The sequence below is a fragment of the Fundulus heteroclitus genome, chromosome 1, assembly GCF_011125445.2.
Source record: "Fundulus heteroclitus isolate FHET01 chromosome 1, MU-UCD_Fhet_4.1, whole genome shotgun sequence".
Lineage (NCBI taxonomy): Eukaryota > Metazoa > Chordata > Actinopteri > Cyprinodontiformes > Fundulidae > Fundulus > Fundulus heteroclitus.
The window spans coordinates 21,129,634-21,157,014 of record NC_046361.1 but is presented as its reverse complement, the minus strand read 5'-3'; the positions used below and the strand labels follow the sequence as shown (position 1 = coordinate 21,157,014).

Genomic DNA, 27,381 nt, shown 5'->3' with positions numbered 1-27,381 from the left:
TACCCATGGTAACACACCAAACATGGACAGGAGTGTTTTTGCACAATTTTGGTTCAACTTGACATCATCCTCATTCTCCCACTTCTGCTCCCATTTCTCTTTTCCGCTACACTTCTACCCATGTTAAAAACAGTAGCAGCAACATTTCTGGGGTGCACAGCCAATGACCCAAACAGAGAAAGAGAGAGAGAGGGGGAGAAATTAAAACAAGAAATCAACTTGTAGGAGGAAGAAAAAAAAAAAAAAAAAACCCATCTACCTCATCGCAGAGGGCCCAGTGTTTGAGACGGCATGCAGAAAACGGACATGAAACATGACGTGTGGTTCAGGTGATGGCTTCGACAAACATTAACTAACGCCCTTGTGGACATAACAGTGCAGAGCCCATAGGTGACGAATATCAGTGTAATACTTTCATAGTCCTGCGTCTGCAGCGGCGGGGTGAAAACATGCAGTTTCCCCGCGGCGGCACGCCAGTCCTCGAAGGATTCCCCCCAACGGCGCCCCGCAGCCACACCCACGTGTTGGCCGCACGACCCGTCAGCAGGTTGTCTGGGTTCCTGGTCGCACAAGAGCCAGTGGCAGTATCGCAGATTAACACGACGCTCTTACGTATTCCAGTGTCAAGATGAGCAGGAGATGTCACCCCCGGGGAAAACGGGTATATGCAAGGAGAAAAAAGGATCAGTAGTACCACCAAGTTGCCACGAGAGGAGCAAGTGGGAGGGATGGGGGATAAAATAAAAACAAAAACTCCAGCAATTAATATGTGTTAGCACAGTTAAAAACCATGCAGACAGGTTAAAACAAGAGCTCTGTCAGAGTACCATCCGGTCAAAATTCAACGTCTTTATGTCACACTGGAGCAGAGGCATTTAAAAAGGAGAAGAAAAAAAAATGCATGTTTTATATACAAATAAATCACATGTACCCATAATCAGTAGTGTCTAATGTCAAAGTAAGGAGAAAAGCCATTATGACCTCTTAACACAATAAAAAAAAAACAAAAAAAAAAACGTTTCATTGCCATTTCATACACCTCTTATTTGCTCAGAGTGCACAAAGTCACCGCCTGGCGCCGTCTGGCTTAACGGCTACATTCATATTCAGACTGAGCACCGCGCGTTCGGATCAACGTCCACACTCTGGGTTCGTCGCGTCTCATCTCACAGTGTTCATCAACATGAAATAAAAAGAAAAAAAAAAAAGAAAAGAAAACGGCTATAAACAAATAAATAAAAACAAAAAAACGGTAAAAACCATCCCGAAACATAATCCCTGCCACGTTTCAAACTAAATCCAGAAATCCAGGACTGGACCACATCCCATTAACAACGCGATACCTGCAGGTGGAGTGCAACTACAGTCTAGACCAGATGTTTACGCACGCTGCTGCACTGAGACGTAACCGTTCGCCTTCTCCTGGGTCAGGGCAGTTCTTCCTTATTGCTAAATGCAAGAATATTGAGAAATAAAAATAAAAATTTTAATAACCTTTAACGGTTAAACATTTTCAGCGTCATTCCTTTGGCCGATTCCTCCTCCTCCCGTCTGCAGGGGGGACTTTGTACCTGAGAGCAAGGCAGCTCCTCTCATTATTGAACCAATGGGCGACGACGCTCTCTCACCAGCATCATCAGAAGGCAACAGACTTTTGTTCTGAGGTTGATTTGTATATTTTGGACCTGAACACAGCAAGTAGAACCAGTCTACTCCCTGAGTAGAAAACCCAGGGGGTTCACTTGCCTACCGTTATTAGAGCAGATGAGAGCGGCACCTTCAGACCGCCGAGGTGCACGACTCTCTTCCTGAGATCTTTGCCGATGTCGTTCGGATTTTTCCATGTTTGGGGCGTCGCCTTGTGGGAAGCTTTCAAACCCCTCATCATCATCATCATCGTAATGTGGGCTTTCTCAATTTGTATAAAAGCTTGCTTGCTTAAAAAAAAAAAAAAAAAAAAAAAAAAAAAAAAAAAAAAAACTTGATTCATCTCAATATTTTGGCACTTTGCAAAAAAAAAAAAAAAGTCCTAAAAACAGGAAAGGTTTAGTCTCGTCGTCAGATATCGAGGAAACTAAACGGTTACGTCTTTTCCCACAACGGGCGCAAACATCTGGTTTCCCCTGTCATGTCTTTTCGCATCATATTCAAGTGGATTAAATTAAACAATCTGGCTGTTCGTGCTTCGTTTCAAAATGACAGATTTTCCTCTATAAACGAAAACTACGGCCTTTATGTAGAGGACGCTGTCTTTGAAGCACGCTCGACATCCAGCCACCTTTTACACACAAACGCATAAATAGAAACAGTACTTCAGCCCCCCAGTCCTCTCCCTCACACACGACGACGACGGTGAGATATTGCAAAAAAAATAAAATAAAACAACCGGAGCGTTACTTCTGAAACGTAAAAAAAATAAAAATATCATGAAAGAAGCTCCACCGGAAAACTTTTACATCCGTCACTGAACCAAACAGGTAAAAATTTAAAAAGTCACTGTACAGTAATTCCTGCCCTGGTAGATGAAAGGAGGTTGAGTGTATGCTATTAACAGTGGTAGTGTGGCCTGTGGTTCAGGAGGTGGGGGGGGGGAAGAGGGATGGGTGACTTTCAGTAGTTCTGGCTAAAAAGGTGAGGTAGGCCTTGTCACAACTTGGAGTGTGGCTTCAAAACTGGCAGGGTTGTTGTTGTTGTTTTTTTGTTGTTTCGTCTCCATTTGCAGTCTGTCTGTAGTGTTTTGTTTTCCTATGGGAAAGTGGTCGGGTTGTGCGTCTCTTAGCGCGCCTCGCCCTCCGCCGCCTCACATCTTGACGTCCTCCTCCACGCTGAGCTGAGACAGAGTCTTCTTGATGCGCAGGGCCGTCAGTCGGGCCGCTCCGTTGGCGTACCAGCACTCCCGCATGATCTTCCCCATCACACGCAGCGACTGCACGGCGAGAGGAGACACGTCAGGTTTTTTTTAACCCCCCCCCCCCCGTTCCGCCGTAACCCGAGCGCTCATGCCAGGAATAAAATGTCCGTTCGTCTAAATTAATTTAAAAACTTTTAATATCTGCGTCAAACTGGATCCTCGAGGTTAAAAACACACAGGTTACCTTTTAAGCATCAACGTGGAAAACATCCAACAGTAGCCTTACTAAAAAAGGACATTTTAATTGATTTGTCAGGCTGATAAGGCAGTTAAATTTTCACTGTTTTATGATCATAAAAGTGGTCTTTGCTGTTTTTGAGTTTCAGTAAAAACGTATATTTGTCCTACATTTTATTGACCTTAAAGCCAACCAGTTTTGCAAATGGCTTAACACTGCAGTAGGGAGCTTTGAGAAAACCGTGGACCTAGCACCCCCCCCCCCCCCCCCCCCCCCCGTCTTTGCCCATTTCTGGAGTGGCACCTGCTCAGAAAAGTTTTCCAGTAAAGCAGGTTGTTTCTCCACCATTTGTCCCAGCAGCTGTCTTGAACTTCAACGACCAATCAGAGCCAGGCATTCCTCCTGACTCTGATTGGTTGTTTCTTACCGGGAGCATATTTTACTGTCAGGTCATAGTGATAGTTTTCACAAAAGAACGATACATTTATACAAGTTACCTACTGCAGCCAACCGGCAATCTTGAACGACCAATCAGAGCCAGGCATTCCTCCTGACTCTGATTGGTCGTTTCTGACCGGGAGCGGGCCATTTCTGCTTCTAGGACCACTGGGAGGAGCAAGAGGAGCTTGATTCCCCCCCCCCCCCCCACAGATTATTCGTCTCATATTTTACTGTCAGGTCATATTGCTAGTTTTCACAAAACAAAGATACATTCATACAAGTTACCTACTGCAGCTTTAAACTAGGGCGTTAATTTCGATTAATTTAAAAAAAATTAACAGCCTTTGGCAGAAATTACTAAACATCACTGAGGGATTGAAGAAAAACAAATAAAAAGTGTAATATTTTAGCCTAAAATATTTAGGCTAAAGTATTTAGACTAAAATATTAGAGTTACTAAGTGAGCTGTGAAAAATGTTTTTGTCTCTTTTGTTTCCAGCTTCTGGGAGGTGATGCAAAAGTTTATTCTGATCACAATCATCATGATTGTCATCATTATTTAAAGAGCACTTTAACACGAGGTAAAACAAAGTGCCAAACATCAGAAATACATCAGATTAAGAGATAACAACTAATAAAATGCTTGTTTGTTAAAACAGCACTAGGTCTAAATTATGTATAATTAGCCTAAAAAGGAGATTGGAATATGGAATATGTTGACATCTGTAAATTCAGGTTATCTTTTTTATTATTATTGCAGTTAATGTCTCCTGTTGACGTGAGTTCAGTTTGACATTGGTGTCTGTTTAGTTCAGTTTGTCTTTAATGTATCTAATGCTGATTATTCATTGAATCATTTGAATTTAAAAATGTAAATACTTTCACAGCAAAAATTATATGCGATTAATTTAGATTAATTAATTACAGAGTATGTAATTAATTAGATTAATTTTTTTAATCGATTGACAGCCCTACTTTAAACCCAACTCTCTTCCTAAAACAGCCTGCTACCATTTTTGGACAACCTTCAAAGATGCAGAATCAAATACCTCGTAGCTCTGCCACCAGTTGGGCACATTGGGCCTCAGCTTCTGGTCACAAACCACCTTCCTCATCTCCTCTATGGACGGGTCGGAGGGCACCAGGTCGTAGTAGGGCAGCTGGTAGTCCTCGTGAATACCTGCAGGACAGAGCCAAGAGCTGCCTTAGTCTCTTCATTCCTGTTTCTGCTCCGGTCCCATAGAGGCCCGGTCCTACCTCCTGTGTTGCAGCGGCGTGCGATCTCCCAGTACACCAGGCCCAGCGCATAAATGTCGGCACACTTGAAGGAATCAAAGTGTTTCATGTTGATGGTTTCGTCCAAGACTTCTGGAGCCATATACCTGGACGGGTTCAAAGGGAGCAAAAGAGTTGAGAATTAACTATTCTGATTGTTATCCTTAAAAATCCTGGATTCCTGGCAGGTTTTGCTGTGAACGTTCCCAGAATCAGAGTTCTTAACCCTTTAGCACCTGACCTGTCGTCACAGACACTTTTTTATAAGCCATCTTTGCCGAACCGTAATGTCATACTAAGGGAGACATTGCGCTTCACAGCCAATAATCAAGTTATTACGGTCATTTCAGTCCCGCTGTTGCAGGAGACCTGTGAAAACTTCTGGCACACAGTCCTCTTCATCTCCGCCTTTTTACAGAGCGGAGATAACGAGAAAATATCTGAGAGACGGTCACAGAGGGTAGGAAAACCAACACAGAGGTTCAGAAAGGACTTTTAAACCAACATAAGAAGTTGAAAGAGCAGCTTCTGGTGGAGAAAGGCAACGCTTGAGCGATTGAATCTCCAAGCTGAACTCTCAATGAAACGAGAGCTTCATTTAGCAGAATGAAGCTATATGGTGTTATTTTTTACTTTGTATATCACATCTTATGTGTAACTCAGCGTTTTTATGTCAAATTGTGATTTTAGCCTACCAATCAGTAAGACAGCTTATTACATGCGTATCTGGGATTCGTTAGCCTAAATCATGTGTGCATTTCCAGCTGAATATCCTTAGTTTTGTCTTTCAGTGAGGATCGCTGGAGTTGACAGACAGATAGACAGAGACCTCTTTTTGAATGTTTCTTCACTTTCCAAACAAGGACTGTAAATGTTGTGTTTTAAGTATTTTCAATACCCTCTAAATATCTAGTTTAGGCAACATCATTTCATTATATAACTCTATTGTGTTTCTTTTATCACTAAACCTCTAAAACCAACTTTTGTTTTTTCTTTTCAAACTGATAAAACTATTAATAGACTGAGTTGTAAAAAAAAAAAAAAAAAAGTGGTAGATCTTGAAAGTTCCAGTTGTTATAGGAAAAATGGGCAAAATTATTTACTCATGGGACATTTAATGGCCTTTGTACCGTTAAAATAAGCAAAACAATCCAGGCGGAGCTTTTGAGGCTTAGGTCTTAAAAGGCTTAATATATAAATACAAACATTCACCATGAATGGATGGCAGCTAGATTAACAGAGGCTGAGCTTTTAATATAATACCTGGAAAAAAAAAAAAACATGTGGACAGATTGATTCAAGTCATAATTCTCAACATTATGATTTAAACGGCAATCGGCAACATGATTTTGGACGCAGTGGAAACGGTTACCTCTTAGTGCCCACGCGCTGGTTCGGCGCTATATCAATGGTGTCTGTGATGGACTCGTGGCGGACTGCCAGCCCCAGGTCAGCTATAGCACAGGTGCCGTTCTTCTTAACCAGGATGTTCTTAGACTTCAGGTCCCGATGAGCAATGCCTGGCTTACCTGCAGGAGAAACGTAATAAGAAGAGTCGCGTTCACGCTGGGCTGTATGGGACCGGCCGGCGAGCCGAAGAGGACGGTTAACCTCACCCTGAGTGCCGAGGATCTCCATGTGAAGGTGCGCCAGGCCGCTGGCAGCGGAGAGGGCCAGCTTGATCATGCCCTCGATGGTGACCGAGTAGCGGTTCAAGTAGTCGAAGAGAGATCCGTGCTCGTGATAGTCCGACACCAGCCACAGCTGTGTCCACGTGCCGTTGTCTAAAGCAAAATGGGAAAACTTAATGAATCCTTTTACTGGGCAGCTAAACGCTTTAGCTTCTTTAAGTTTCTCAGAGTTTAAAAAATAAATAAAAGGTGAATAGAACCAACCTTTATTGTCCGCAGCAATGAACCCTAGGATGTTTTCGTGCCGGAGCATGATTGTCTGGTAGATTTCCGCCTCTCTGAACCAGGAGCGCTCCTCTCTGGAGGAGAAGATCTTCACTGCAACGTCTCCGCCTCTCCACTTCCCCCGCCAGACCTCCCCGAAGCGTCCCTTTCCTATAATCTCCTGCAGCACGATCGTCCTGGCCACCGTCCGCTGCACGAAGAGGGGCAGCCCTGCAGGGCGCAGCACGGACACGCTCACGTGAGACAACTTTAAAACCAAAATCAAAAAGGCAGTGCAGCCCTGCGCGTACTGACCAGAACCAGATCCTGAGGTGGACATGTCGTAGATGAGATCTTGCAGGGTTTTGTCCTTGGCCAAGTACAGGTGGTCGCAGGAGGGGTCCTCCACCTCCAGCCTCTGTCTGTGGCTGTAGGCCCTCTGGTGGTACTGGAAGAGGAACACCCCCACCATCAGCAGCACGCACAGCAGGAACACCGGCCCCGCTATCACCGCGACCAGCTCCACCGGGCCCCAGGAGTTCCCCGAGGTCGACCAGTTCCCGCTCTTCGGTAGGGCTGCGGCGAGAACAGAAGGGCGAGGACGACAGAAAGGAGAACGCTGGAATTAAAACCCGTCACCACGGAGGCAGCAGACGGCACAGAGAAAGGATGCCTGATGTCGGCGGGCTCACCTGGAACCTTCAGCTCGACGCTGTTGCAGTAATCCACGGCGCAGCAGTGGACGTTGTAGACGCCCTCGGCGCCCTTACACAGGATGGGGGGCGCCATCTTGTCGTGGCCGATGCAGTTGCGCATGAGCAGTTCGATCCCCTTATTCTTGTCGTTGAATATCGAGACGATGCAGACGCCATCTGTCTCGCACTCGCCCGTCTCCTCGCACTCTGTGCAGTTACAGCGTAAAGCTGCAGGGAAACACAGACGCACATCACTTATTTAGATACAGACCACCACCATCATCTTGTCACGGCCACAAACCTCAACATATGGCATTTGAACATAGTTTTCAAACTCCTTTTGCAAATGAAAACCTGCGGAGTCCTTCTGTCTGATTAAAGGCCGGGTTAATGGAGAGCACATCTGACAGAGTCTCTCACCTGAGCTGCAGATTTCTACAGCTCCTCTAGAGCTACTTTGAGCCTCTTGGTTGATTCTGGCCAACGCTCAGCCTGCTCCGGGGGTCAGGGCTCTCATACCTGCGGCTCTGTCCACAGCGGCTCCTCATTACTGCTGGCAGTAATGTTGTGGAGTAACTTATCAAAAATTATACGTTTTAGATAGCTGCACAAGAGAGAAAGTTTTTCATGATTCAGATATTTTATGCTAGCGCCACAAGGCTGAAAACAATGTGCTTTCTTAATTTTCTGTGTGTGTGTGTATATATATATTTATTGTGCGATTTGCAAAAAACCAGAGGGGGGGGGGGGGTCATTTCAAGTGTTTTATAAATGAACATAACAACAAGATTATGTGGCCTGCATGCTGTCTGGCTAAATGACTAACCATGGCGCCCTGATGTGTACACAATGTGTAAATAAATTTGAAAATAAATACCTGCCGATATATTTTTGTTGCCTCTTAAACAAAGATAGACATGGTATTAGGCATATACATATAAATAAATAAAACATTTACATTTCAATAAAGTCATAAGTTTTATTGTTCATTTTTTCACTCTCTCTCTGACACATCTAATTCTGAGCTTTCACACCAACAACAATATTTTTGCTTGCTGTTTCTATCCATATTCATACAGTTTAAGCCTGGAAAAAGGTTTTAAATTTCCAGGTCATTCCAGTCTTACACTTTGCTTGCAACTGGGCAGGAGCTTAATACCCTGAATGAGACTGTTTAGGAGTGGAATGTATCCCCCCAGGGATAAAACATGAATGACCAGAGGGGGGGACGTCACAAACAGAGGGGGGGGTAAATCCCCCCCCGGCAAATCGCACCCAGTATATATATATATATATATAGCTTATTTTTTAGTTTTGAAACTATCAATTGCAATGCAGTTTTGAAATATTCAACAGTTCTCAATAAAAACGCATCGTGAGCTACAAAACCCTTTAGAAAGGATTTTAAGTACAGCGAAGCAAAAAGAATAAAAAAAAGGATTTGGATTGTGAAGGCTGTAACTTTCTGGTTTATGAGGACGTTAACATCTTGGTTTGGAGTCTTGAAACGTTTATTGGTGTCAGCCGATTTTTTATTTTTTTATTATATAAGAAAAAAATTAATATTTATAGATTACCATGAAGGGCATGCATGATTTTGGAGATTTCTTTTAGACAAACTGCGGCGATGGTAACTTTTCCCCACCAAGGCCCTTTGCATCGTTTACCCAGCAGGGGGCGAGCTCGCCCCGCAGTCTGAACACAAACGACTTGAGTGGGCCCCCGTTCAATTGTGGGCATTTCATGATGTGTAGATCATCTTCATCAGCAGCAGCAGCAGCCAGACGGCCCCGGCGGCCCTGAAATCGGATCTCTCACTGCAGATGAACCCAAACACGCAGAGCGGAGACAGACCCGCCCAGAGGGACACACAAAGTGAAACCCAACAGGAGAGAAGAGGGCCTACGCCAAATCCCCGACGCAGCAGAAAGTCTTTCTCATCGTGACGCATAAAGCCGACTCTGTTCGGGTTAATAAGGGTTCTGTTAAATGCAGCGGACCTACTGCCACGGTAAAACTTAAAAAGGTGGGCCGCGCTGTCAAATCAAGTTCAAGGCCAGAGAGTCTGCAACATCCAAAACAAAGAACGTGGCTTTGCGAGGTTCCCAGCCAACTAACGGGCCCACAAACTGATTAGATTTGGAGAGAAATGTGATTTGGACTCACGGCACACATGCTTCTCATTTAGGTAAGGTCAGGCCCAAGGGCTTCCTCCGAGTGATTCCGCAACCTCGAAGCACAAAATAACCCGCTTACCGGACGGCATGAGTAGCTTTTCCCTTTAAATGTGAGAAAAAAAGAAAAAAAAAAAACACAACACGACGACAGGCCCAGAAGGCTCCTTGGAAGAAATAAAGGCTTAGCCCAAAAATCCCTGCAGACTAAAAACAATCCCCTAAAAACAGCAGCGGACAATCCACAAAGGGCCGAGGAATTTCAATCCTTCGTCTCCCAACAAAAACAGGCCTCAGTGTGTTGGCTGACAATGTCTGGCCCAGCAGCAGCAGAAGAAGAAGAAAAAAGAGGGTTTAAGAGTGGCAAGGCTTCACTAATCCTGTGTTTTACGCTGACTCCATGAGCTCATTGATGTTCCCTTTGAACCAAGTCTAAGATTGTCTTACTTTTCAGTAACTTCATCATCCAGCAGCAGGCATAGGTTGGTTCCTGCTATCAAGGTAGAAAAGTCAAGGTCACAAAAAACAGATTTTAAGTCAAATTGTTAGAGCAAAAAAAATGTCCATTTAAAAGTTTTAGGGGAATTTTTTTATTTTCCAGAAACGCCTGACGTAACGTTTTGCCTGGGGAGTTCAGGAAATGCTTCAGATTACAAACGTTTCACGCCAGTTATGTGGATTTACAGGAAATTAGGGGTAATGTAGAAGAATAAAAAACATTGCATCATATGTGGAGATGGAGAAAAATGCTCCGTGGGCAGGCAGACATCCATCCAGATAGTTAATACCATCCTTTGAATAGATTTAACCAACCAATATCTATGTTTACATGCACAAAATGTCATGATCGGATTAAAATGTATTCGGATGAAATAATCAGATTGTGCCGTTTAAATGGGCACACAATCAATTAATCCGATCATAATGTGTGTATATGCACCCAGCTTTATTCAGAACAGAACCACTCTGACATGCGCAGTTAGCAAATTCCCCCAAAAACAGACAAAAAAAAACAAAAGAAGTACTTCCGTCTTTGCTGAACAACCAAAAATAGTAAACAAAGCAGTATTATTAGAGTTCTTCTGTCTAGACTTGCACGATGTTCTAATTACGGTTGAAACGTTACAGAGTAAGAAACAACTTTGAGCTCTTTTAGTTATTCCAATAGAAAGGTTTATCAATGCGGAAATACGTCACGTTTACGTCGGGCCCACATGCGCACAAGGGTCAGTTTGCCACATTCGGAGTAACTTGAGCCTGACAAGCGTTTACGTGCACGTTGATCGGATCATCAATCGGCATAAACAGATTACAATTTCCCGATTGGCCCTTTATGTTTGTCCATGTAAACGTAGCTATAACCTATTAAATTTGCATCGCAGTGTGTAGCCCAGGGACTCAAACGTGGCTTCAATAGTCCCAGAGTCAGGAAATGATCTGCGCCGTGCGTGTTGGGGGGCGTGGCTTCAACAGCCCTGAAACAAAGAGGAAGCTATGTGCAGGTAAGGAATAAGGGACTGTCCTCAACCACAATCACAATGCACATTCAAAAAGGAGAAACCTTCGCTTTTTGAATGGCAGGTTTGTTTCCCCTTAATTGCCCTTGGAAGGTTTCCAGTTAGAAAAATTCCTGACATTTCACAACCTCTGACGTTTAGACGTCTTTAAATGAGATCCTAAAGAGTGGTCAGAGGGCGCAGCACCCCCCCCCCCCCCCCACTTTGACAGAGAGAAAAAACCCAGACAAAATAAATTTAAATAAATTGGTTAAAGGAGAGGCGAAAGGGGAACATCACACACACGCGCTAGGGAATCAGGATAAGATAACCCAACATGTTGAATATCCCTGATTTAAGGTTGGAGCGGTCCCCACGTCCCTCCGAGCGGACAGTCAGTTTATTATCTCATACCGCACATGGCAGAAATATCTCACAGGATTATTTTAAGAGCCATCCCGATAATCTAGTCGTGCTTAAGGTCGTCAGAAAAGACAGAGCGGGTCAAAAAAATAAATAAAAAATCGGGATAATTATGTTGTCGTGTGAACCAGGCCTAAGCAGCTGAGCCCCACTGGTTAACCAGCCAATGTCAGCGTTTTAGACGGGCCTCGCTCTATAAAAAGGAGGAGCAGAAGGAGAAAAGCATTCTCCAAACAAAGGCCTTGAAATATACAACTAAATGTAATATCTAATATGTCGTGTTATTTTAGCAGCAGGGGGAATAATTGTTGCTTTAAATTGTGCAATTAACCCTTGTTTGTGTAAATACAGTCATAATTGACTGAATTAGAATGTTATCAAAAAGTCCATTTGTTTCAGAAGCCCAATTACCTTATTATATAAATTAATTTATCACAGTGATATTTAAAAACCATTATTTCTGCTAATAATCATTTTTGGCTTACATATAATGGAAAACATGACATTTAAGGTAAGAATATAACATCAAACCCATAAAATAAAATAATAAATACAGAACTGGGGGCTTAATGAAAAGTATGTTTAATAATTGCCTCAAAAGGAACATTTAAAATCTGACAAATGAGCCTCACTGGGACCCAGATTTGGATATATTACATATGATTGTGTAACAATACCATGAAGCAGTGTTTTTTTATTTTTATTTTTAAAGTTAGGTTATCCGACGGGCAAATATAATGACCAACACATTAGGCTGAACGTTTGTCAATCACACCCTGATTGTGTCATCATTAAGTAACTCCCTATAGTAACCCTCCCAAAAGGAGAGGTTTGCGAGTTGGAGCTCTCTCTTTGATGCAGAGAGCTGATGTGTCCCTGCTTGTTCACCGATAGCGACTGGAAATGTGGAACATTGGAGGGAGGTTTCGTAATATCCCCCCCCCCCCCATCTGCCAGACATCGGTGCGTTAATGAGAACGAGTGTTATTCATCGGGCGATATGTGGGAAAGATGCAGGAACTCCGGGGCCTGAAGTGCGACCAGACCGGGTGAAGTTTGCGTGTAGAAGGAATTTCCTGCAGATTACAGGAGGTGAAGCAGGCCGCGGCGGATAATGGCTGAAAAACAAGTCGCGTCACTCCGATTTCCAGCACTGATGGAGCAAAACTATTCAGCTAAATAAATTGTACCATGGAAATATAAGCAGCGGGTTTAAAAAAAACAAAAAAAAACAAGAGGAGTTGGCGGTCTTCTTCCCCTGTTTACTGGTTTTCCGTGGAACACATTAATTATTTACTACAGCATTCAGAAAAGATGCGTTTGATCAATCCATCCCCCCCCAGAGCCGCACTGATAAAAAAGGAAACAGCTTTATGAGCAAATACTTCGCCTCAAAAGACTCATTAAAGGCAACAGCTGTCGGTTTGACAGTGATGCAGCTCATATGAAACATGCGACATCCATGGACGGCGGTAAATCATCGGCAGCGATCTGGGAGGAACCCGGTGATCTAAACCCAGTCGGCCTGCGCGTCTTTCACTGGAGAGTCACTGTGGCAAGACAGATTGTTCCCAGACATGTAGACAGAAGCTCAGAGAGAAAACCAAACATGGCTAAAACATGCACATTTACTTCCTGAACAGGCCATAGATGGTTTGTGGCCTACCAAGGTTTTGGTTTGTGGTTACACATTTTTTCCCCTCCTTCCTCTAAATCCTACTGTGTGATTACAACATGCGCAGTCTGCTTCCAATTTAAAAAAAAACACCAAGAGCCCTATGGTTTGGCTTTCTGGAAGAGCTGGTAGCTTTTGCATCAATTCATGAATACTGCTTAGTTACTGACAAATCATGTTAAAGCTGCAGTAGGCAACTTTTAGAATTTTTCTATTTTTTTATTTCTCACACATTTGTTAAAACTATCACTATGTCTTCACAGTAGAATATGAGACAGATAATCCTCTGGCTCCTCCCAGTGTCCTTGCAGCCACTTATAGAAATGTACCGCTCCCGGTCAGAAACAACCAATCAGAGCCAAGAGGAATGTCTTTGTGGCGTACGCTGCTCACACTCCTCCCCTGCACAGCGCGTACCATCGTTCAAGCTCAGGATTGCTAAGCTAATGGGGCAAAACAACCTAAAGTTACTGGAAAACTGGTGCCCCGAAAGCAAAGACGTGTAAAACAGAAGAAGAAGAAGACTGATGACGAAAAGCAAGCGAAAAGAGCCTGAAATAACCTGAGGGTAAACATCGAAGCCGCACGGCAGCTTTCCTTGTGCGGAGAGGGATGTAGCGCAGCAGAGAGCTACATCCAAGGCATGCTTCTCCAAATTTTCCAGTAAAGGCCACAGTTTTATCAAGTCTACCAACCTATTGCAGCTCTAGACAAAATTACAAGATTTCTCCAGACAAGATTTCTCCAGATCTAAGACACGACCTCCAAGAGGAGAGATGCAAGTGATGTCACTCCTGTCCTGGTCAGCGATTGGCTAGCAGGAAAGTAAAAAATTTTTTAGTTCAATTAATGGAGCATTCTACGCATCCTGATGATGACTTTTTCAGTGCAAAAGCTGTTGCTGCAGGAAGAGTTAGCCATTTTCTAATAATTGCGGAGAATCGCTAAAAAGGTTTAAAATTGAGGCTCCTGCCATATAAATACAGGTTTCCAGTTTATTGATGCGACCCTTTTACTTTGATGCCAGCCGCAGTCTTAATTTCTTGAGGTCAATCACACGATTTAGAAATCCTCTTTAGAGATCCTTTTGTACAGAGCAAAACTGCCCAGGCACACGTTCTCCATGCGGCATGGTCGGGCGTCTGATTGCAGCCAAATGAACCGGTCTCAAACTGCCAAACTAGTATGAGCGGCTAGACAAACAGATCCAGGGTCTGCTGGTGAAGCAGTTACAAAAGGAAAATTAGTAAAGACTTTTTAAAAGCCCCTGAATGCCCCGTGAGGTAACACTGCAAAAAGGGAACTAAAAGTAAGTAAAATTGTCTTAAAACATGTATATTTTTCCTTGATTTCAGCAGCTAAATAACACTATTTGCCAATGGAATGAGAATTTCTACCCATAGAATAAGATGATTAGACATATTGCACTTAAAATGAGAACAATTCATCTCCATTATCTTATTTTAAGTGCAAAAATCTCATTCCATTGACTAATAGTCTGATTTACCAGCTCAAATCAATGAAAAATATACTAATTTCAAGAGGATTTTACCTACTTTTAGTTTCCTTTTTGCAGTGTAGGAGAGTTTTCTTCCAGCTACCTTTTTTCCCCCTTAAATGTAAGCTAGACACTTGGTTAAGTGCTCGGCTCTGTGCCTGCGTGTTTAAGTTCTTCCCCCCTATTTTAAAAATCACTTAACTGTGCAGATAATGCTGACATCTAAAATGAGCCAGGCTTAAAAAAAAACAAAACAACTGAATCTCACAAGTCACTGAATTAACAGACATGTAATTTTTCATGTCACATATTTCATTAATCTACAATCATATACAATAAGTCAAAAACATCACAGGAAAGTTAATTTATTTCAGTAACTCAATTCAGTAAGGGAAACATTATACAGCTTCACACAGACTAAGGATGTTTAAAAGCCTTCTTTTCTATTGATAATTAAAAAACTGCAGCTCCACCTAATAAAAACACAACATTTAAGATTAAAATATTGTCAGACTAATTTAAAAAAAGCAATAAATAAATAAATAAAATTCATGCAGGAATGTGGGCTTAATGAAAAGACTCATTAAAACCTGCTTAAATGTTTTTTTTTGTTTTACAAAAGGTACTTTTAATGTGACAAACAAGCCTCATAGAAATGCATATTCTAATTTATTGAATATGTCTATTTTAAATCAAGGTAATTTTCTTATTTCCCTGGTATTGCACTGATGACTGAACTGAAGCCTTTTCACATTCTGATTAATCAGGAAGTTCTGTTTGCAGATACATAAAAAGGGCGTAATCCATTTTACCATGCAGGAGTTGGCCATTTCTATTGAGTTTTGTGACATGCAAAAATTTTAAAGTTCATCGCAGATGAATGTAGATATGAATAATGATTTAGATTAAAAATAAGATTAATTGATCGAGTCAAAAGAAAACAAAAACGTGTCTGTGGGATCCCTATGCAAGACATTTTTATACCAAACTTGCTTTGTTTTATTCATTTTGAGAAGTCCAATTCTATCGATCACTGGACGTTCTGGACTTGGTTAAATGGTCTGAATCTACAGGGACTGCAAACAAAAAGGTTTACAGCTACTAATCAGAACCACGTAAAGCGCACCAAGCACGCTAACCGCTGATTTAAGATGCTAAAGGAGGCCATCATTGGCAACCATGTAAAAGCGCTTTAATGTCTGAAGTCATATTTAACTACATTTAGCTGTGCAGCACAGCCTGTTCACGGTGTGCTGAAAAGGTCCTGCACCTAGCTAAAAGTATAGAAGGATCAACAATTTAGCCCGCAGCAGTAAGTTAGAGCTTTTCTGCTCACGTATTAAGTTGGAAACCATGTTGTTTTCAGAAATCATGTAGAAAAAAAAAAAAGAGGACATCTTGTGATATTGTAAACATCTGTGCCATAACCTGGAAGATTTTCACAGTATTTTGGTATTTTGTAGTGTTTCGGTAATGGGAGTTTTATATCTTCAGGCTGTTCTTGGGAAAAAAAATGCACATTGATATTTTATTGATAAGATTTTTAATTAATCCAGGAAGTAGTGGGATTCTGGTATGCAAAGCTGTAGAAATCACAACCAGAAAGAAAGCTTAACCAGACCATTGATCAGAAACTGACCAAAAAAAAAAAAAAAAATCTCTGATCTGCGCATTTTCTATGCAAAAGTGAAGACTCTAGATCACAACAACAACGCCGCCGTCTGGACCACCAGCCGCCATCGCCGTGCCACACGGTTTGCACGGTGCTCTGCGTGTCTCGCTGTGATCGTGGGCATAAAAAGTGTTACAAAGCTGCAGCTGAAAGCCCCGTTCCAGGACCTGAAAACACGCAGATCTGAGCCAAAGTCGGGTACGTGTGGTTTCAGCCAACCTTGCTCTCATACCCACATAACTGGTGGTCTCTTACACTGGTCCTTTGTGTGGAGATTAAGGCGACATGAGGAGGGATTGGACTGGCCCTGCAGGAACAAAGCCCAGTGCAGTGGGGGTGTGTGTGTGTGTGGGGGGGGGGGGGGGATTGTAGTCCTGCAGCAGGAGGCCGGAGGGGGCGGAGCAAAGGGGAGAGACTGGGGTTACCAGCAACAAACCCCAATGTTTGGCGGCCAGACAGAGGCGGGCTGGAGCCCATTTGCCCCCCCCCAGCTGCTATTGAGGTCTGCACAAGTGACCAGCTGCGACTGTCATTAAAACCCAGTCTAGACTTTGACTTACGGGACGGAGCAGGAAAAGGGAACCGTGGAGGAAAACAAGGAGCTCAGAGCACAACCCCCCCCCCCCTTTTTTCCTTTGAGCTTGCTAGTGTGTGGAGTTCCTATCATTCCGTTCGTGTTGAGGCAGGAAACGGCAAACACTGCGAGGAAGGGATTAATAAAACATCACTGACATGAACATCATTCTGGGAGCTGACACAAAAAAAACAAACTCCACTCAGCAGTTTCACCCATTAACCTCGCCGACGGCCTTCCTCCGTTGTCCAGCGTTACTCACGCGGAACAAGCCCAACAAACGCGGCTGAAGTTTGAGAGAAGGGGAACTTCAGAGAGGCTGGCGAGGATGCACAGAACTTCCCTGGGCGGCTGGCAGCAGGTTACGCAAACGCAGTGCGTTTTCTTTGGAGGGAGGGAGGGGGGGTGGGGTGAAAGCGTGTGCTTGTGTACAGAGAGGAGAGCACCATTACCAAAATGCACTGGCTGAAATTAGATCCATACAGATACCAGACTGAGAGCTGATCAAGACATGCAGACGCCACCAGACAGAGCGAGTGCAACACACACACACACACACACACACACACACACACACACACACACACACACACACACACACACACACAGGGTGAAACACACAGGCGCGCACACGCCGCAACTGTGTCCTAATCAATGCTAGGGGAAGGAGGAAAGTCATTACCTTTGTCTGCATCTCGGGGTCAGATTACCGATCTGACTCTAAAGTGAAGTCTCTGGGGCTGAAGCTGCTTCCACCATCCCCACCAGCCCACACCCCGCAGGCTACGTCCCATCCTGTCTGTCTGTCTGTCTGTCTGTCTGTCTGTCCTCCTGGATGGGATCAAAGACTCGCTCTGGACCGTCTGCAGGCGCTCACATTGATCAAAGTTGCAACCGTAATGCCAACGCATATTGAATCAATGCATCTACCATAAAACTGACAAAAAAAAAACGTCTAGCAAACCTCAACGCTGCTCCGTTACATTCACCTAAAAATAATAGGAAAAAAAACAGGATGATTTAAAGGGTAGCCTGGTTAAAATTCGACGGAACTAGAGATGCTTAAAGTAATCTTAACTCGGCTGTAACTTAAAAAAAAAAAAAGCAGCCAGAATCGTATCGAGCAGGTTGTTCCAGACCGATGTAGACTTTCTGTTTGACTTTGAGATCTGACTAGTTGATAACACACCAGAGAAAGAACGTGGTTGAGGTTCTTTGACAGAAGTAGTGATGAATCAAAAAAAGAATTATACGAATTTATGCAACCTGATTATCATCAAATCAAAGGGAATCTCTTGGTTCATGCTGTTGGACGATGGGTTTAAAGACTGAAAACTGAAGTTTAAAATGTTATTCATTTATTGACATTTGAAAAAAATAAAAACACAGACTTCCAGAATTTGACCCACTAATCAACAATTTGACAACGAGGAATTGTAGATATTGGGTCAAATCCGATATCGGGTCAATCGATCAACTCGCCTCGGCATGCATTTCAGTTGAAAATTACTAGCTTCTTGAAGCTAGTAATATCCACCTGTATATTATGTTCGGTACATATCCAGCTAAATTTAGTTCACAATACTAGTTATCTATATATTATACTCATAGGACAAATCTATTAGTAAAATTCTGTTTATAATAGTATCCATCTCTATATTTATTCAGTAATAACCCATGTCCTGTACATATGGAACCATTATTTATCCTGCACTTGCTGCTATTGCACTTCTGGTTAGACCTAAACTGCATTTCATTGCCTTGTACCTGTACCTGTGTAATGACAATAAAGTTGAATCTAATCTAATCAACAAATTTTCAGTCAAATCTACAAACGGAAACCAGTTTCCCCCAGAAAACTGGCTGATCCTGGCGCTAGTTGTAGTAATAGGGTGAGGGGGGGAATGCACACAGCTAATAACGGCTAGCGCTAGCTTATGTCAGACACACAGGAGCTTTACTGGCCTTTTTATGTTGCTCTCAAGCATCGAGGCATCGATTGATTTTGCAACCCTATAATATACTGTCTTTTACGCCACGGTTCGGTCTTTTGGAGGCGGAGGATTCCCCCGATTTCTCCGCGGTCGCACAGCTGCCTCAAGACACTAACGGCACGACGACTGGTTCCCTTCACGTAAATTCAACAGTAACGCATAAAAAAAAGTTGGTAGATTTGTTTCTAGTTGCCTTTTTGAAGAAGAAAGTTGTCAGAGAGTTTGGAAAGTGCAATAGTGCTCGCTGTGGAGGCACAACAAGGAGGTCTTAAAGACGGAGCTGCTTTTATACCCCACAGCGGCAGAGCTACGGACGTCACTACATCAGCGTTACGCTACATTACAGAAAGCAACGTTAAGTCGAAATTCAATGCAGGACCTCCGTTTGACCCTAGGAGGGCGCCACACTGAGACACAAAAGCAGGATTTCAACAAACAAACTAATAAAGAAAGACCAGGATATGTAGAAAGTACTATAAGACAACCATGTTAACAGTTTATTGGCAAAAAAATAAAAAAAATAAAAAGTTGGTTTGGGGCGCGAGTTATCCTTTAAACATAGTTCCGCAATCCAAGCAATGAATAGCAACCAAAAGAAAACCACCTCCAACTAATCTGCTTCTTGAAGCTCTTCTAAAGAAATGTACTTTTGTTTCACAATTTGCATAAATCTTCTACACCATACAGTTGTGAAATCTGACTCCATAAGATTTGGCATTACCACACAAAAAATAAATAAAAGAATACAGAAAAAAGATTCTGCATTTAAAGCTAGACCCCCCCTCCCCCTAACTGAAAACACTTAGGCTAATGTTACTGAGGTGTCAGAAAATATCAAACGTTACATTAGAAGCAGCTCTAGCCAACCAAAGCAAGACCTACACAGGGAAGTGGTTGGTTGGGGGGGGGGGGTGTTAGACAGCACACATTCCAAGAGAAAATTACCCAGCAAAGGCACATCTAATCTTTATGCCAACAGCAGCTAGAAGAAACAAAAACAAACCCAACACCTCGGCCAGGAAGACGAGTTACAGAAAACCAGGTTTCAGCTTTTGCCGACGGGTCACAAACATAAACGGACACCAAGTCCACAGGGACGTACTCCCACAGCGACAGATTACTTGCCAGGTAAATGTTTAATACCTTTTTACAACCCATGTGTGCAGCCATTAAAGACAAACTTCTTAAAAAAAAAAAAAAAAAAAAAAAAACTACAGAAGTGGGCGTGCTCGGACTCGGCAGCAAATCCCCTGTGGTTGAACGTCAATAATGGCAGAGCTGGGTCAGAAAGAGGCTACGCTGTCTGCCGTAGCAATTAGGGCCCCCGTGCCTCGGGGCCCGGTGGAGGTCGTTAACAATACTGGTGATTATCGAGTGAAAACTGGACCGCCCCAGACCCGCACCGACCCCGGCTGGCTCCGAGCCACAATAGACAAAACTGTTGGTAAACACAGATCACCAAGGAGAAGGTGTCTGAGCCAAGAAAGGGGGGAAAAAAATGTTATACAGAGAGCAAAATTCATTTGATTAAAAGCCAGCAACACATCTAAGGATCTTTGAGAGGGTGAAAAAACCAAAACTGCTTTTTTTTTTCTTTTCTTTTTTTTTTTTTTTTTTTTTTTATCTTGAGCCAGGGGGTAATATAAATTTCTTATCTGAAGTTTCTTCCCTTGACAGACGCACACCTTTGAAAGCACCACGTCTCCCTCTTTTCTCTGCACACACTCTCTTGGCTCTGACCCGGCGGGCAGGTGTGCACACGTTCCCACCCGACTACCACACCAACCCCTGCTCACCGTGCTCGCCGTTTAACAGCACCTGTTTGCGGGCCGACCTCTTCCCGCTACGATTTACACAGAAACACGGCGACGGACGCCAAGACTCCGGCATAGCGGGGCTAACCGTGAGAGCAAAAGATCAGCCGACGGCAGGGAAACCAACACGCCTGCCGTCGCCATTAGTCGGCACGCCGGAGGGAGCAGGTAGCGAGACCTCGGTTAGAAGTACGGCTTAAAACCCCGACAAAGCACAGGGACGCCTTCTTTGTTTTTTTTTTTTTTTAAATAACGAGACAAAAAGCAGAGGGAAAAGGAGGGACGCACCCTGCCTCACAGCGGTGCAGCTGACGGCACGTATCGCCTTGCTGCTGCGCTCGGTTCACACAGACCGACTGTGACACGCAGCCATGTAATGCCCATAACACCAGAGGTTGGTAATCCCTAAGAAGTCAACAACACGTGACAAATATACCAAACCTGTAAGAGAGAGAGAGAGAGAGAGAGAGAGAGAGAGAGAGAGGCAGAGAGAAAAACATGTATGCCTGAAATATTTGCTCTCTCCCTGCAGCGACTTTCAGGTTAGGCCGGTTTTTTGGGGCCTTCTGCATAAATCCAGCCACTTAAGACAAAAAAAAGGGTGCAAAACTACACTTTGCAACTTCCTTAAAAGGCAGAACTTAGCCACCGTCGTCCTGCCTGATTACCCCCCCCCCCCTTCTCACCCGGCGGCCATGTTAGAGGTCGGAGTGGGCCGGGCCAACGGGCCACGTAGGTGTGATAATTACCTTCAAGCCGAGCCTTCCTGTGCTGCGCCCTCATCCATCCGAGCGGGGGAGGAACAATTTTATGATTCTTGTAAGGGTGACTCAACTGACACATGCTTTTTTAAAGACGATGACAACATAGCTCGACTATTCTTGACGGTTACTTTTTTTTATTTTTCCTTCTGTCCGCTTTGCCGAATCGATCTGCATTGTGGCTCGCCACGGTCAGAAAAGATTGGTTCCAAAACTGCAATCTAGGCGTTTGAGTTCAGAAGTGAACCCCCGTCTGCATTTTTATCTAGTGGTTGCAAGAAAAATGCATTTGCCTAAAACAAAAAACAAAAAAAGGGATTGGAGAGTAAGGTAGCGACTGCACACGCCTGGTCAGCTGCCTGAAAGAAGGCTCCTACACTTTCCCCGAGGCTTTAATGGAAGCTAAAATTAGCCAGCTAAAAGTATAGGATTGCCGTATAAAGTAAAAGGAGCACTCTTAATTAAGGTAAGGCTGTTCTAAAACTGCCAATCCAACTAAAAGGTTGCCCACACTAACATCAGCAGGCTTTGTAGGCATGCGGCGATTACCAGGCCGTCTGGATTGGTGATCACACCGCTGCTCGCTCTTTCAAACAGGAAAAACATTTCATTTGCTACTGAAAGGTGCAGTTTTCAGAATTTCTAAAGACAAACATACCTAGAATTGCATTATTAGTAGGTGCTTTTCTCCAATTTTTGGTCAGACTAAAACACCCCCCCCCCAAAATCTATCTGAAGATTAATAGATGTTTTTTCATTCAAAAAGCAGTTTACTCATTTGTGTTTTTAAGCATCTACATTAAAAAAAATGAATACAAAGTACCGGTTTTCATACAAAAATTGAAGCATTCTTATCTCACTCTCATAATTCAACAACTTCTACCTGGAAGAGCTGAAGGTGCGCTTTGTTCTCTAGACGGTATAAGTGGCGTGTTGGCGTTTATGAAAAAATGAAAACGTCCTTCCCGAGTAAAGGACGTGACACTTCTGGAGGAATAAAAGGGGCTATAGCAAGTAAAATGACCGACATTCACTCGGCGCACAAAACTAAAAAGCAGAACGTTAACCAAATATGTTTGTTTTTTTTTGGTTTTATATCTTGAATGTTTCATTGCAAAATCGGATAGTAATGGTGATTTCAGGTGAGAGACATAAAATCAGCTCAGAATTTCCTTTTTTTAAAATGCTGCAGCTGGCGTAAACATTTACCCACATATCTGATCTTTGCTTTTCAGTTATTTGTTTTTGACACACAGGGGAAAAAAAGAAGAAAAAAAAAGCTTTTAAAAAATAAATAAATAATGCATAAGATTATGCGTGTCGACAAGCATGTTTACTTTGAAGCCAATGCGGACTATTTAACTGGGAACTAAACTCAAAATGTCTAAATAAATGTCCCTAACTAACTGCAGTGCATTTTTCAGCAGCAGCAGCAGCAGCATAAAATCCCGTGACAATGTTTTTACTACTCCTGTGTGAACCTCATCTTATTCAGGGCCACAGCGTGGGTCCCCAAACAACCCGATATGCCAATTATCTGCAGAAAAATGCAGGCGTCTGGGCTGAATGGTAATGCTGCGCGTCAGGGTCGTGTAGATGTGGTCCAGAGGGGCATGCAGGCATCAGCTGCTCCAGCTTGTGCTGCAGGGGGGGGGGGTAAACCAGCCCGGCGTCTGAAAAGGCCCCCAGACTCCACATTTCCATCACAATGAACCCAACTTCAACTCTGACTTCTGTCTGGGACCCCCCCCCCCTCCCCTCCTCCCTCACCGACTCACTCGGGACCCTCGATGGTCGCATATTTTAAGGCAGAAAACAACCCCACGCTCCCATCGGAAGGTTTTGCGTGCACTTTCCACTGCTTGGCCACATCGTGCGTGTTTAACCAACAAGCCGAGCAACACCCTGATAAGAGGCTATAATAGGCCACCGGCTGCAAGGTGTTTGGTAAATAACTCCGCATATCAGAGCGGACAGAGATTAACTCGGGCTTTAAACACGAACTATGCTCGGGTTATCTCTGTATATGCTCATAATACAAGATAAAGCCGCGTATTAATGAAGCGTCTGCCATAGAGGAGCGTTGCCATTATTATTATTTGTCAACTTCAGACGGCGGGCTAGCTGATGTTAGCCTGGCGCCTCGACAACACACACACACACACCGCTCCACCATGTTGTTGTTGTGGTTTATCCGGCCGCCGCGTGCTCCTTACAGTCCGCTTCGGCTCCAGAAGTGGTCGCGAGCCGCAGCAGGCGGCCGGAAGCGAGACAGCCGCGCGGCTCCGGGTCCGCGCGACGCGACGGCCGCTGATCTTAGAGGTCGGCGGCCGCTAGCCAGACGCGGCTAGCCCGGCTAGCTAAATCCCCAGATCCACAGAGCGCCATGACGATCATCAGCGACATAACAGGCAGCGGCCAGTCCAGAGGGGGGAAAAAAACAAAAAAACACGCAGAGAGACAAACAACAAAAAGCCGGAGAGGTGTTCCGACACTCACCGTCACCGACGGCCGCCAGCCCCAGCAGGGCCAGCAGCGTTAGCGCCGTCTGTCTTACAGCCATGTCTTCTCAATTCCCATGTCTACGCGACGAAAGGCGACCGAAGTGTGTCGTTATCAAGGCGGCCGGAGCTGAAACACAACCACAGTCCGACCGCACACACCACACCGCCAGATAGCAGCCAGCCAGCCCCGCCGGTGACGCGTTTAAAGGGGGAGGGCTGCCTGCTGCACGTCCCCTCTCCTCCTCCTCCTCCTCCTCCTCCTTTTTCTTCTCCCCCCACTCTGCGTCCGAGGTCACGGCTGTGTGTGCAGGGGGAGGTAAACACAACGATGGCTGAATTACAGACCCTCCAGTCTCACATTATCAAGCGAGAGTGAGATTTTCACAGCCTTCCTTTTAAATTGACACAAAACGAAACAGTTCTGAGGGACTTTTAGTTTTCCTGTCTGGGTTATGATTCAGCCTCAGACAGATGTCAACGCAAACATCTTCCTCCACCTTACGGAAAAAACAACTCACTCAGACCCTATTTTTATCTTTGACGCCATATTATTGATTATTATCATATAATACCCATATGATGATGATTATTATTATTATTATTATTATTATTATTATTATTATTATTATTATTATTATTATTATTATTATTATTATTATATATTATTTGCAGGTATAGGTAGGTCAAATTGTTTGTATTCAATGTTTTTAGTTAAATATCAGTGTTACATTAATCCAGTTCAGTTTATTTATGTCACACTAATTTATAGCAGACTTTATCTAAATGCATTTTGCTTGGTAGACTATCTATCTATCTATCTATCTATCTATCTATCTATCTATCTATCTATATATATATATATATATATATATATATATATATATATATATATATATATATATATATATATATATATATATATAAACCACATCTGTCCAGTTGTATAGACAGATCTAAATACATTTTGCTTCACACACACACACACACACACACACACATATATATATATATATATATATATATATATATATATATATATATAGAGAGAGAGAGAGAGAGATAGATAGATAGATAGATAGATAGATAGATAGATAGATAGATATAGATTAGGAATTTAATCTATTTTTTTAATTGATGTGAATCCCAGCTCTAATCCACACATTTGTATAAGGTTATATAAGGAACCCCAGGAAGATCGGATCAGTTCCCTGACTTTGCTGCAGTTCCTGCTCCTGAGCACTCATATAGGGCGACAACGGAAAGTAACCATTACCTTTTAACAGGAAGAGAACCAGGCTCCGTCTGAGAGGCTGTCTACCACTGACTGGGGGTTTGAGAGGACAAGTCGAAGTCCACGATTCTCTCCCTGAGACGCAGGCTTTGTTGTGCCACTCCAAGACTACAGCTGACCTTCATCTGGTCAGTCCTCATTCATTCATCCCTGCCTGTCTGGATGATGATTCAGTCTCAAACTGGTCTTATCTTCCTCTCAGTGCCACAGAATAGCAGGATTTATGTTGATGTTATTCTATGGTTGCCAAATTTTCAATTCTGAATTATTATTTGTAGAGATTCAGTTCAAATTTACTTTTATGTTTTTGTTTATTCACCGTGGGTGAAATGGTCTATCTGTTATGAAAGATATGAAAAATACCTTTTATCATTAGAAGATCATTACTCCCTTTTTTTTTGTCTCTGTGACATCATTTTACGTTACATCTGATTCTTAAGGTTCAAGTTTCAGGGATTTTTCATCACGTTGTATCAGTTCCGTGCCGGCATTGTTTTATTCTTCTGGCTACTTGTTTTTTTTTTTTTATTTCTTTTTATTTCCTTTGGCAGATTTAGGACATTTTATTCCCTTTTTCTGGGACACGTCCTATCTCCATTACATTCACCCGTCCTCGGATGTATTGGCCCAGTCAATAAAATGCCGGCTTGTTTAATAGTAAACCAGAAATTGGAATACAAAAAGTAGTAAATTACTGAATAGACATAAAATGCTAATTTTTGTTGTTGTCTTTGTAGCAACTGTTTGATCAGGGTGCAAAATTATTCTTCCTGTCATCAGGTGCCTTTTTACCAGATTGTCTGTATATTTTATATATTATATTCTATATATATTATATAGCATGTTATAAACAACCGAGGGCAAACATTGTAAACTTAGGAGGATGGTGTGATTTATAAAGATTTAAAGCCACTGGTGTGGTGAACAAGTGAGATATGATGTAGCTGTCTTACACAAATGAAAGAGGCGAGAGTGAGAGTGGCCCTGAAAGCAAAACATTTCCTCACGTAACATTTGTAGGGCTGTAGGCGAATACCTGAAACTGTAACATTTAGCAGGTCTTCCTGTGCTGATAAGCTTGTTGGAAGTAGATGCACAAACCGGTGCGCAGCTATGAATGAAATCTCTCAGTTTGTTTGAGGTTCTGCAGGGTTCTAATCTCTTACCATCTGATCTTTTCACATTTAGTTTGAATAAGGAAACAAAAAAGAGTGATTCCGTTTCTTCTCTTCAAGCTAATCTGAAATCACAAGCCATAGCCCTGAGATGTTTGGCCTCGTTTCATTCAGGCTTCTTCTTCCTATGCCCGCCTGCACGCCACAGATTCATGCATCCACATCTGTCTGTGAATGCATCGCGCTGAAAAGGCGTTAGGCAGGTGCTTTTGTGGATGCACATTTGTCTCTTTCACTACCTGTCCTTTAGCTGCAACCCTAGCAGCTTTACAGCGCCTTGCAAAAGTATCAACACTCCTGGAATCTTTCCATATTTTATCATGTTACGACCATGGACGTCGATGATTTCTTTGGGGGTGTAACGTGATAGAGCTTCGCAAAGCAACACGTACATGTTAAATGAAAGAAAACTATACATGGCTACCGAAATGTCTTAAGGAGAAAGAACTTAACAGTGCGGCGTGCATTTATAGTCAGCTCCTTTACTCTAATACCCTTGGAAAAAATCCATTGCAACCAACTGCCTTCAGAAATCATCAAATCAGACAAGGGGCTCCAGTCAGACGAGACCTTCAATTTGTGTAAGAGACACAGGCCACACAGAGGGTACTCTCATCAAATGAATCCAATCAGACCACCTTTATTGTCTTTGTGTGGTGGGAAACAGCACACTGCACATCACAATGAACACATGGTCACCAGGCTGCGACATGGTGGAGTCAGCATCATGCTGTGGGCTTTATTTTCATCTGTGGAGCTAAAGTAACCAGCGAGAGTTGATGCGAAAATAGATAATGGGAAGCCCAGCTTCCTATAGGGCAGTTACCCTAAACATATCGCTATCTTTACTATGAAATGGTTCAGACGAAAGCACATCCAAGTCTTAGTGTCTCCTCTTAAAAGTCCAGCTCACTATCCAATCTGACTGAACCTGA

The 27,381-nt window shown here is 43.1% G+C and overlaps 1 protein-coding gene across 2 annotated transcripts; it reads right to left on the bottom strand.

Moving 5' to 3' along the window:
• Positions 1–2,138: 2,138 nt before the first annotated feature.
• Positions 2,139–24,215, bottom strand: acvr1ba (activin A receptor type 1Ba). 2 transcript variants are annotated; one of them, XM_012866557.3, is made up of 9 exons: positions 23,976–24,210; positions 7,393–7,623; positions 7,016–7,276; positions 6,701–6,931; positions 6,422–6,589; positions 6,178–6,334; positions 4,788–4,912; positions 4,580–4,710; positions 2,139–2,926 (listed from the first exon to the last, which is right to left on the bottom strand). In XM_012866557.3, the coding sequence occupies exons 1-9, from the start codon at positions 24,037–24,039 to the stop codon at positions 2,801–2,803; spliced, it is 1,494 nt and encodes a 497-aa protein (XP_012722011.1). In that variant the 5' UTR covers positions 24,040–24,210; the 3' UTR covers positions 2,139–2,800. The 2 variants fall into 2 exon arrangements, with proteins under 2 accessions (XP_012722011.1, XP_035993622.1); XM_036137729.1 differs by having other exon boundaries at positions 6,422–6,931; positions 23,976–24,215.
• Between the last annotated feature and the right edge of the window lie 3,166 nt (positions 24,216–27,381).

Coding starts and splice junctions, on each gene's coding strand:
- acvr1ba (XM_036137729.1), bottom strand. CDS start 24,039: ATGGCTGTAAGACAGACGGCGCTAACGCTGCTGGCCCTGCTGGGGCTG. Junction 4,913..6,177: donor CAGCGCGTGGGCACTAAGAG/GTAACCGTTTCC, acceptor GAACCCGTCCAG/GTATATGGCTCCAGAAGTCT. Junction 4,711..4,787: donor ACGCCGCTGCAACACAGGAG/GTAGGACCGGGC, acceptor TCTGTCCTGCAG/GTATTCACGAGGACTACCAG.